This window comes from Cheilinus undulatus, linkage group 6 (assembly GCF_018320785.1).
Source record: "Cheilinus undulatus linkage group 6, ASM1832078v1, whole genome shotgun sequence".
NCBI lineage: Eukaryota > Metazoa > Chordata > Actinopteri > Labriformes > Labridae > Cheilinus > Cheilinus undulatus.
In genome coordinates this window covers 3,534,037-3,546,529 of record NC_054870.1, presented here as the reverse complement: position 1 = coordinate 3,546,529, position 12,493 = coordinate 3,534,037, and the positions used below count along the sequence as shown (strand labels likewise).

The window sequence follows — 12,493 nt, the reverse complement described above, 5'->3', positions numbered from 1 at the left end:
ATTTGATTATTGATCTTTCCTGAGTAAGATGACATTGAATACCTTATTATAATACTAAATACTATAAATACAAAAATACTCAAGTTTTTTTGTCGCTTTTATTTTTATTTACATATCAAGAAGGCTACTGAAGGCTGTTCAGAAAAAAAAAAACCGTTAGTCACAGTAAAATGAAGAAAAAAGGATGTGTGTAATTGCATTGCACTGGAGGATATTTCCTATGTTTACATCATAAAACTACCCACAAAGCCCAAACCCATCATGGTTTAATACATTTTTCAAAATGTGTGTTAGCTGAACTAAAATCAACAAAATAAAGCACCACAGAAAGAGTCTGAGATATTGGCTTCAAACCAAGCAATATACAGAAATCTATAGAGAAGACACATAAAACAGCTGATACAGCTGAGCTCTGAGTCACCATCAGGGAGACTCAACTCTGCTGGGGGTCTGTGTGGAGTCTGACCGCTGACTAAAAGGAAAAGGAAAACATCATCCTCTTGGGTCTTCTCCTTCAGCTCATCCCGTCACACATCGAAGGCCACAGGTTGTCTTACTCCAGCTCCACCAGAAGGTCTCCCTCCCCCACCGTCTCCCCCTGCCTACAGTGGACACTCTTGACCTGAAACGAAGGAGAACACACACAGTTATACACTAAAACACGGAAATTCAAAGTAAATGTACCTGAGGTAACTCTGTGAAAAGGCCCTGAAATCACTACATGTGATTAACTTCAACGTTTATTGAGAAATACTTCCAACCAGGTGAGGCATTACAGGATGGACTTATCCATTTAGCCCTAAAATCTGAGATTAATAGACTTGTGTTTATACTATAGCAATTTGAATGGTATTTAAAGCCTAACATCCTAAAATCAGTTTCTGACCTCAAACAAATTCTCACAAAAACACTCCAAAATCTTGGAGGCTGTTACAGCTGCAAGAGGGAGGCCATCTCCATATTAAAGAATATGGATTTGAATACTATGTCATTACAGTGTAATAGTCAGAGAGCCAGATAATTCTGTCCACAGTGTGTCAGGGCATATTATACCCTCAATGCTTGATAAACTGGCGCAGGTTAGCTTGTTTCTTAGCAGATGATCCATGAGGGACAAAGAGAGAGAAAGAAAGAGCCAAAAGTTTTTCAAAATGCCTGACCAGTTAATAAGCTCCTTTATGTGGGGAGGGAAAGCTCAAAGAATTTCTAAAATTCTACTTCAGAGGTGCAAAATTAGTGGGGGTATAGCACTGCCTAATTTTTGTTTCTACTACTGGGCTGCTCATATTCACAAGGCTCTTTACTGGCTTGAATCCTCTAATATTCCCAGGTGTAAACTGGAAGCGCTGTCTTGTAACTTATCTTCCCTTTCTGCTCTGCTGCTGTCCTCCATGCCACTAAAAATTAGCTATTATACAGACAATCCTGTAGTCTTTAACACTCTAAAAGTTTGGCAGCAATTTAGATGTCACTTTAAGTTTTTATCTGGATCAATTTTGGCCCCAATATATAATAACCACCTATTTCCCCCTTCATTGTTAGACTCGACTTTCTTGCAGTGGTACAAAAAAGGTATCAAGAATTTTCAAGATTTATATGTAGATGGGGTATTCTCTACTTTTTCTTCATCATCTTCTTATGGGTTACCTCGATCACATCTTTTCAGATATTTTAAAATTAGGCATTATACGTCTACCACTTTTCCTAATTTTCCTTCACTCCCTTCAAAACTCCCATGGACCCGTGCGTTTGTTTGGGTGTGGGTGGGTGGTTACGGGGCTTATAATGCACCAAGTTGAGGTCAGTGATCATATGGTACTATTTCTGTTTGTTTTGAATTACTATATATATATATATATATATAATTTTTTTGGGTCTCCTGTTGTACCAAATTACTTTTATTTATATTTGTACAAGGATGTTGCTGATCACTATTTTTGTGTATATCTGAATGTCATATCCCACTGTTCTAAATAAAAGTTATTTAAAAAAAAAAGAAGGAAGAGAACTACAGGTGAAGAAAAAGGTCCAAGTCAGAATTCTTCTCAAGGTTTTTACCAACTCTTCCTCACCGATCTCATCCACAGTGACTAATACTGGTCCTTCTAAGGATCACACACACCTTTATAACTGGAGTAATGTTTCTTTATGACACAAGTTACTGCTAAATGTCCCCGTCTGATCTGATCTTCTCTAAATTGTATTTGTCTTAATGGGGCGCAGAGGCCTAGTGGTTTAGGTTGCGCCCCATGTACGCGGGCGGCCTGGGTTCCAATCCGGCCTGTGACCTAGGGCTGGGCAATTATGGCAAACATCAAATTCACAATTAATTGAATTTTTTTACCTTGATTATGATAAATGATAATTATTCCACCTCCAACATCTGACTCTGTTTGTTTTGTAAATATGTGTATAAATTTAAAACAAACAGCTAAAAGGAACAGGCTAGGATTAACAATCTATGGTTATTTATTCAAACATGTGAAATCAAAACACACATCAGCTGAAATTAAAATGTTTTTCGTAAAATTTTAAATTTTACCAAGAAAAGAGGAAAAAATTGTAATAATTGTCATGGCAGGTTTAGGTGGGTTAGAGGCACTAAATGTTGGTTTCAATTTTTTTTTCCAATTAATTTCCCAGTTCTACTGTGACCCTTTCCCGCATGTCTCTCCCCAGCTCTCTCATTCCCGTTTCCAGATCTATCCACCTCCTCCTCTATCATTAAACGTACTAAAATCCCCAAAATGAAAATCTTTAAACAAATAAACTGTATTCGTCTTAAAAGCAAAAATGACACCGTTTGTGATCCAAGCTCAAACTGACAACGCTATGCGCCGTCTTCTCCCTCTTTCTCACTCCCTCTCCCCACAATCAATACACAAATAATTTCAATCATAGTCAAGAAGAGAGAATTTTCTTACGCTGAAGTTAAGGAACAGTTTTCAATTGAGAACACGAAACAGAATAGGTAGGCATGCGTTACTACTGCCAGTGAATTAATCAATAGGACTCATTTTGTCATGGAAACACAAGGCCTTCTCTGTTGTAGGCTACATGTTCAAACACCAGCATTAAAATAAAAAATATCTGTTTATAGGAAGGGTAACTTGTTTAAACTTTTGACATTATTAGGCCCATCCAAAGTTGTAATCCTGGCACTGCGCCTGCTTCCAGCAACTTTCTCATGTGATTTCAGAAATATGCAAAACTCTTGCTGAAGTGCACTGGCAAAATTAAATTAGTAGTTCATGACTAATATATGACCAGAGCAACCTGACAAGAGCAGTGTGTGTGCATCCTTTTGGAATATTCCCTGGCCTGTTCTTTTCTACTTGGCTGATACTATGAATACATCAAATTACACACAATATTGATATAAAGACATTACAGTGTCAAACGCTGTCATTCAATTTTCACAGTTTCTTTTAAAAGTTATTATAATCTATTACTGACTAATCATGGATGACATTAACAACAGTGGTTACTTCATCAGTATTTCATACTGTTACCTTTGCTTGCCTGACAGCAGTCAAACTGTTCTGCATCTTCATGGCTTCAATCACACAGATCTCCTGACCCTCTGCAACCTAAAACCAGCACAGACAGTGTTAAGGAAGGGCAATGTGGTTTCAGAGTTCATCATAAACTCTGAACATCTGGATCTCTAATAAACTAATTCTAAAAAAGGGGTGGAGTTGTTCCAAAAAAGGGGAGATGTTGAAAAATAAATAAAAACATAAGAGAAAGGGTATAAACTTAGGGAGCAGGCAGGTTAGTATATTTTTAAGTAATCCTTAATTTAGAATTTATGCTGCAGCACCTTTAAAAACAGTATACACCAGAGGTGTCCAACTCAATCACAGCAGGGGCTGGATTCAGGATTCAGGACTAACCTGAGGGCCTAACAGGGTCACCTTTATAACCATAAACTGTCAACCTTGTTTCACCGGTAATAAAATATGAACAAAAAAAAACGTAGCACTGATGAGAAACGATTCTGACATTTAAAAAGAGAAGTTTAAAAGCTCAGAATCTGAGAAAAGTACATTTATTAGTTCAAAAAGGTCAAAACATGAAATTGAAAAAAAGTTTTAAATGGCAAATATATTAGAAAGAAAGTCAAAATCATGAGTTTTAAAAGGTCTAAATATGAAATAAAATTTGTAATCATGAAATTAAAAGTCAAAATATGATTCAAAATTTTAAATTGTGAGTCCAAAAGGTCAATCTGTGGGGTATGAGGTCAAAGTTTGGAGTTGAACATGTGAGATAAAATACAAAATAACTGGTTATAAAGGTCAAAACATGAATAAAAAATTAGAACTATGAATCTTAAAGCACAAAAATATTATATGAGAAGTCAAAATTATGAGTTGAAATGCTCAAAGTATGAAATTGAAAGCCAAAATCCTCAGTTTTAGTCCTAATTGTGAGATGCTAAATTGAAAATCTGAAATTAAAACACAAATTCATTTGTTTTCCCACATTCCTTTTCCCGCTTCTTATTTTTACCTCCTTACTTTTTAAGATTTTATGAATTCACAAGGATATCTTAAATCATCAATGATAAGTTCACATTTTTTTATACTTCAGGAAATCTGCAGACCTCTGACAGATGGGCCAGTTAGAACAGAAATATGAGATCATCTTGTGGGCTGGATTTAACTGTTCCACGGGCCAGATTTGGTCCCAGGGCCTTGCGTTTGACACCTGTGGTTTACACCTTTAACTCTCCTGGCAGACCACAGTACATCCTCAGGCTGTTTGCGTTGTTTTTTTTTTTCTATTCCTACTAGTCATGGTATTTTATCAACAAACTGCTTCCTGAAGCATGAATAAATTTAATACCATTAATTACCAAAACTTATTAATATTACAGTTCTCGGATTGCATTAAGTATATCATCCCCTGAAAACACTATCCACTTTAAAGTTGAACGTTTCAGTGTTTTCCAGATGCAAAAACTAAATTTACTCTTCTCTGTCAGCCATAATCCCAGATGCTAAACACAAAGCAGAAGAGTTTTTTGGGGGGGTAAGAGATTACAACCAAGGCAATAAGCAGGTAAATCAGATGGTTCCAAGTCCAATAGAGTCTCATTTTATTTATCGCCAACTTAAAGGCAGTAAATTACGAGGTACCATGTCTTTTTTGTGGCTACATTATAAAATCACATGTGTAGATGTATTACCGTATCCCCAGGTTTGACAGACACAGCTACCACTGTGCCTGGCATTGGTGAACGCAAAATGCTGCTGGTATCTTCTGGGATTTTCTCCGGCATGAAGGAGTTCAACTCTGCTGCCAACTTGGATAGAACACGAACCTTGAACTGAGCAAAAAAAGGAGCACAGTTTAAGAAACAGGAACGAGACGTACAAATCAAATGTAGAGCTGCCACCAAAAGGATGTGAGATTCCACTAGCTATGGCCCAAGGTCAGCTTCCTGTAGGGTTATAGGTCAGGCATGGAGGCATATGCCTGTTTAGCAGCTCACCACATGTTCTGCACTGGCCTCCTGGTGGCCATCATCCATGCCTGCACCAGACCCATGCCCAATCTCTCCAGGTATTAGGGCGTAACGATTTTTCAAAAGAATCTAATTGCAATTTTTTTCCCCCAATATTGCGATTGCAATTTAATATGCGATTAATCCTCAACTTTCTTTTATTCCTAAACAAGGGCTGAGCAATTCTTTAAAAAATATTGCATTCTATTGATTTTGACTCGTATTGCCAATTGGATATGAATTGTTTTCATATTTACCAAGAAAAAGGTAAATAATTAAGAAGGAAGGATTTTTTTGTAGACTATTCTAAAAATGGCACCTGAATGATTGCATATGTCATGCACAACATCTCTGCTGGAAAAAAAAAACCCTTTAAAACTGGTATTTTATTTTGTGATTGAAAACTGTGGCAGGCCATATTGCGATTTAATCTAATTTTCGATTAATTTCCCAGCCCTGCCAGGTATCCCCCAGATGTCCTGTACAGCCCACTGGGTCCTAGACACCCAACATGCAGGGTGCTGGATCAGGCCCAGGAAAGCACAACATGGCAACTGACTTCCCATCCCTGCTCTCCTGAAGTACTTCAGCATCACAGTCTTGCCAGTGATACCCAAAAATCCACAGAAGAGAAGGTGCAACAAAGGAGTCGAGATGGTGCTTCTAGCCATCAGTCAGCGTCCAATCCTCACAAGAGTATAATAAGACCAGATTGACCAACGACTGACTGACTTTCATCCATATGCTCAGATACGAGATGATCATGCTGCCAAGGTAGGTGAACTGCTCCACAACTTCCACATTCTCACTGTTGAGATTTGATGGCAGTCTCTGCAAGGATAACATCATTAGCAAAATCCAGCAAATGACACTCCCCTGTTTGCTGCCCCTATGACCCGCCACATTATCCAGTCTATACAAGTACTTAAGAGTGTAAGCGCTAAGACATCTCCCTGCCTCAAACCCTGAATCAAGAGGGAAGAAGTCAGCCACCATACTTCCCAGCACTCTGAACGAGAATGTAGGGCAGACATCAGCTGGATGAGAAAATGTGGGATTCCACAGAGCTCCAGAATCCTCCAGAGGCATCTGACTGACTGACTGACTGACTGAGTCGAACTCCTTCTGAAAGTCAACAGGCTGCAAGCAACCCTCTACTGAATTCCCAAAAGCACAGTATGGACCCGGAGTGCTGGGATGCGGCTCTCCGTTGACCTCTTAGGTGAAAAGCCTAACTATTCAGGCCGCTGGCATTTAAGCAACAGACCACAAATCCTGTTCAGAAGTATCAGTGCAAGGACTCTTAGCCAGTTACCCCTACCCTCTTACAACTTGCCTCAATGAAATCAATGATAACAGACATGAGGACTAAAGCAGACTAAAGTATTTCAGCTGCACAGTTGTTCTAAAAGACTGATTTGTCTTGTTTTCTGCACACTATAATATTTAAGGGTGTACTCACACTAGGCCATCAGTACCATGCCGGGGCCCGTTTCAGCCTAAAGTCTGGTATGTTTGGCCAGTGTGAGTGCAATCGCTCCGTGCTTCGGCGCTACACGCTTCGCGGCCCCGGCACGGATGGATGAGGTGGGCCTAGGCACGGCACGGATGCAAATGAAGGAGCACAAGCACGGGAATGTGACGTGTCTGATTTAACCTCTGTTATTATAAAATTACAATGCCAAACTATCATCCACTGAATTAACTTACTTCTAATTCTATTTCATGTCACCAAGAAGTGAAAGTGGGATCTTGATCGCTTACATTTGAACAGAGCATCATTTATTAATCCTGAGGCGTTTTCACCTCCAGCTCTCATCAGATGGTTAAAATTGCTCTTGTCACGGCAAAAAAAAACTTTTAACTGAACATTTAATCCTGTTCTGGACACATGAGAGCTTGTTTGGTGCACGAGGAATCCAGGATTACGCTGAGAAAAGGCACAGTTCGTGGCACATAAAGGAATGCCAAGGGAATTCAGATAGTATAAGGACACGCAGATGAATGACTGTAGGGGCTCATATGAGTTAAAAAGTCCAGGTTTCATTCAGCAGAAGTGCTTGGAACTCTGATCAGGCTCCAGATTATATGCTGTGAACGATAACTCTCCGCTATGAACCGCTTTCTCTCTCTCTCTCCTCACTGGGCTCTGGAAAGTTAATGTCGCTACTAATCCCTCAGCTGAAATAACTCCTGTGATATAAATCTAAGCCTGGATGTGTTGAGCAGTTTGAGTGCGGGCCAAAGGGGGGACAGGGGAGGAGGTCAAATGGGCTTCAGCACGGTTAGAATACGGCACGGTACAGATGGCCTAGTGTGAGTTCACCCTAAGTCACCACTTACTAATACACTGGCACCTAAATGTTACACTTTCATTCATTTAAACTGTATTTAATTTTTTTATTACTGAAAGGACTTTTTTGCTGTACTTAATTTTTATGTTTCAGTCAGGAACACTCTCATCAGACATTTTACCGTTATACTGCAAAATAGATCTAGAGTTTTAGTTGAAGGTTCTGCTCTAAAGATGCTCCCTGGGTTAGTCTAGCAGCAGGCTTTGTATTTCCAGGGAATGCATGGCTAGAACCCCCCCCCCCCCCCCCATATGGTTAGATAAATTAATGACAATGCATACTGAATACAATAAAATAAGTTCAACAGCAATTCATAGTTGCATGAAACTGAATATCAGGGTGCAACAGGCTTTATGCTAAAAGGAGGAGGCTGGGGTGGAGGAGGTTAAGCTTTGTGTTTTTGTGTTTGAGTTGTTTCGTTACCGATGTTCCGAGGAACTGTAGGACAATGTTTCCTGAAGCATCTCTGGACAAACACTGTGAGGAGAGAAAATTTATTTTCTTACATTTGTCCAATTCATTCATAGTAAAACTGGTACTGTTGTTTTTAACTCTAAGATAAATACAAGAAAAGAAAAAGGATGTGAACTCTTTAACCCCATGTGTGGGTCTCTGTGAGTGTGTTACCTGAAGCATTCTTTGGGCACCATTTATGGTGAGTGGCAGCAATGGGGACGCCAGGTTCCAGTCTCCTTTGACTTCTACTCTTCCTCCATCAACCTCCACCTACAGAGACAGAATTTTCTGTTTAATCAAAAAGAACCCCGCTTAGTCGAAGTTCTTAAGACATGTTGCTTTTTATTCCAGGGTGTCATGAGTTCAGTAGTTTAAATTTGTACCTTTAGTGATTTTTTTCTTATCTTTTTAAAAAATGTGTGAAGGAATTATCGTAGAATAAAGGGAGAGAAATACATTTATTTGAAGAACATTAAATACTCACATTAAAAGAATTTCCTGACTTTGTAACCTCCACTGAATAGCATCTGTCCCCCAGCTCTATGCACAATTCCCACTTGGTACATTCCACAGGGGTGGAGGACACCCTGAAAAACACACACGATGCATGTCATACATACTTACACTTATTCATTTTTTTATGTCATAACTTTACACTTTTAGGTAAAATTAAACAAAAATTAAAGGACATTGGGACAGTGTCTCACAACATCAACAAGCTACACAGACGCAGAGCAGCAGCTGCCATGTTGATGGTCCGATATTGCACTGGAAATCATTGATGAAGATGCCCTTGAAACTTCAGACTGTGTAGCAGCTAGTGGAGATATTAAGCTCCTGGTTCCTGGAACACTTTGCTTAAAAAAGGATTCCAAAAAATTTCCTGGTTCATTGGTAAAATTTTTGTGGATCAACCACATTTAATGTTTTTGTTGCTCTGATTGGCCCGTAAAGATGTGACAGACAGAATGTTCATCCAATCACACTCCGAGCCTCTGCCCTTTATGCTTAGTATTGAAGGTTTTCCAGATGGATGTGTGGAACACATCCATCTGGCGTGTCAGATTAATGCCATTATAGGTGATCACTGCATCATGGAATTCTTTTTCCCCCCTCAAATCACCCAGACCTCCATATAGTTCAGTTTAAAAAAAAAAAAACTTATAAAGGAACTAAAGTTTGACACCAAGAGGAGGAGATTTATTTTCAATGGCACAAAAAAACAACACAAAATAAAGTGCAGAAAACTAAAAGAAACTATTGAAACAAATGGAAACTGCACAAACATGACTAGAATTTTCAGTAGAGGCTGGGCTTTAAATGAGACTATGTTTGTGTCTGTAGTACGAGGCACCATCCCATAGGAGGCAGAAGTGTCTGGCTACGTAGCACTACAGCCACTGATATGTGGTCATTGATTTGAGTTCTTTTTGAGTTGGATATGGTGTAAGTAAAAATGGTTTGTTTGGGCTTGTAGCGGAGCTTCTTTGTTTAATTTGATGTGTAACATGACTATTTTTGTGCAAAAATAGAGGGCACAGAGCAAGTTTGTTTGGATCAAGGCAAGCAGGACCAAATTTGGTCCCGTTAGGGCTCAAGAGGTTTTAAAGTACCCATGTCCTGAATAAAGTTGTACAAACATATAAAGGATTCTGAAAAATTCCCAATCCCAGAGTAAAACCTTTATCTTTCATATTCAGGTGCATCTCAAACAAATCCTTTGCCACTATAGCAGCAAAAATAGGTAAAAACAGATGCTAGAGATAGTGCATGACAAACAACACAACCCTCAGCGACACAGGGCTTTTTTTGCGCCCTAACCTTAGGTTGCCCAAGACCCTCTGTGAACGGAGCTGTGCAGTGACGTGGATCGCTGCTGCTGAAGCCAAGAGCTCCCTGCATTTTTCCCTCTGGAGCTGGTAACCTTTGAAGCCATCGGGGTAAACCTCTGGCAGGAAGTTGGTGCTGATATCACCAGAGATGAAGCGAGGGTGTGTGATGATTTCTCTGAGGAGGGGGATGTTGTGGGTCACACCTGGAGAGATAACCACACTTAACTGCCAAAGCTAATCATTTAAAATTGAATGAAACATTATGAGCCATTCACAGAGAAAATGAGTTTGTTTACCTCTAATAACATAGCTATCCAGGGCTTCCTCCATCTTGGCAAGAGCCTCAGCTCTTGTAGCTCCATAGGTAACCAACTACCAACACATTAATGAGAGAAAATTACTGGAGAGCCACAAATCTTGGTGGAATGGTCCCAACAAGTTTGTTGTTGTTACCGTTTTCTAAAAACAAGAAACTTCCAGTTTACAAACTGTTGTGTACATTAAGAATCACTCACCTTAGAGATCATGGGATCATAGTAGATACTGATGTCACTTCCCTCCTGGATCCCGCTATCTACACGTACCTGATGTAGCAAGGACACAAGAAATTATTCCAATGGCAGGAAAAGTGCGACTAATGAGGACTGAATGGTGGGACTTGTGTTATGGGGGGACTTTCAGGGGGGCTATGTTGCTGCTTTTGGAGCAAAGGTGGCAGAACCAGTGAGCTTTTAGCTCCTTTTTAGACAAAATCATCCAGATGTAGTGTTTGCATAAACCAGATTAGACTTGTTAGACTGACTTGACACACTTGCTCTCTCTGCAGGTCACATGTTGGCTATCTAAAGGCCAGCTCAGACTACATGATTTCTTTTGGTCGTTCACGACTGCACCATGCCAGACTATGCGACCAAATCTTGTCCTGTCTTGGCCGACAGCCTGGCCACACTACAAGAGTGATCCCGACCGCCCACTGTATGCTGAAGTCACCATCGCCTCCATGACTGAGTGCGAGTTCTATGTGATCGTAGCGGTCTTTTGCTCGTAAAAAAGTAAAATAAGAAACAACTATGGATTGGATTATGGATAACAGTTATGGATGTATCAAAAGGAGGACAATATGAACTGGCGCTCCTTCAGATAGAACTTAAGGTATGCATGTGATATTGAAAATAAGATAAAATAAAATGTACACATTAGTTTTAGGGAATAAAAAGGAAAAAAGTGGTAAATCTTGAAAATGATGATGCAAAGACAATGAGCAAATGTTTTCCTGTTGTTAGGCGTCAGGATTCACGTTGTTAACATCAAACTAGACAACAATGTACAAAAAATTCTGACATACTAGTCTTGTTGAATTGTGGTTGTGGGGCGTCTTGGAACCCTGGTCCTGCACCGAGTGCAGGACCAGGGTTTGTGTCCTTATCTGCGGTCTGACTGCGGGCTCCTGTTATTTCATCTCAGTAATGTTGATGCCATTCTATAATTTGATTGGTGTGAAGCCAGTGTGTCGTCACCATAGTCTTGTCTGATTGTCTTTTTTTGCTTTTTTTGCTTTCTTTTTGAAGAGGGATGCCAATTTCAACTGGCTTTGTCTGAGACGTGAAAAAGTGAAATATTAAATGGCCACTGTAGTTTTGGCGTACAGGGACAACATAAAAATTAGATGGATGCTTTTTCACACATAGAGGGAAATGAAAAAGGGCCGATAAGGGGGAGAGAAGCAACAGCAAGGAAAAATCAATTACACAATCAAATATAAAGGTTTATTTAAAAAAGATTTTCTGACAAAACCAGGGCAGCCTGGCTTGCCTTGGCTTCTGGGATTAAAAACCACTAGTGAAGAAAAAGCAAATAAGAATAATTACTTACATTGTTGAGGTCAGTTGGCTCTTGGTATTGAGACAGCCGTCCGATGGAGGGTAGACCAAAAGATTTGTAAGGATCCTTAAAAAACAGAAAACACGGATTTCAGGTTCTAACAACAACAACAAATGCTACATCGTTAGTCTATTTTTCCTCCACTCTCTTGACTAGCATGTTGGGAGAGGTATATATGAAAAATTTCAAGTCTTTACAGATTTAATCTTGCACAAATTACTACATCAATGCAGCCCTGCATGGAGGCAAATGTTTCTTTGAAATATAAAAACATATAATAAATGTTTTTTATAAGGTGAAATCTTTGATATGAAGAGAAACTCCTTCACAACATCGAGACAAGCCAAGAATATTCTGGAGGCAGTTGGTGTAACATTTTCAGTCTATGATCAAGAGATACCTTCATGAATGTAATACAGAAGTGCAGGTTTCTATACCAGTATTAGAAATCTGTGTCG

General features: G+C 39.4%; 1 protein-coding gene across 1 annotated transcript in view; it reads right to left on the bottom strand.

The window, feature by feature from the left end:
* Nucleotides 1-95: 95 nt before the first annotated feature.
* pcca (propionyl-CoA carboxylase subunit alpha) overlaps nt 96-12,493 on the bottom strand; it is a 30,729-nt gene continuing 18,331 nt past the window's right edge. Inside the window, exons 14-23 of the mRNA XM_041790315.1 lie at nt 12,027-12,101; nt 10,670-10,738; nt 10,451-10,526; nt 10,144-10,357; nt 8,807-8,909; nt 8,494-8,592; nt 8,290-8,343; nt 5,195-5,335; nt 3,513-3,590; nt 96-622 (exon numbers count right to left, since the gene is read on the bottom strand). Of these exons, the coding sequence (XP_041646249.1) occupies nt 554-622; nt 3,513-3,590; nt 5,195-5,335; nt 8,290-8,343; nt 8,494-8,592; nt 8,807-8,909; nt 10,144-10,357; nt 10,451-10,526; nt 10,670-10,738; nt 12,027-12,101 (978 nt within the window). The 3' untranslated portion in view covers nt 96-553. The remainder of the gene's footprint in view (nt 623-3,512; nt 3,591-5,194; nt 5,336-8,289; nt 8,344-8,493; nt 8,593-8,806; nt 8,910-10,143; nt 10,358-10,450; nt 10,527-10,669; nt 10,739-12,026; nt 12,102-12,493) is intronic.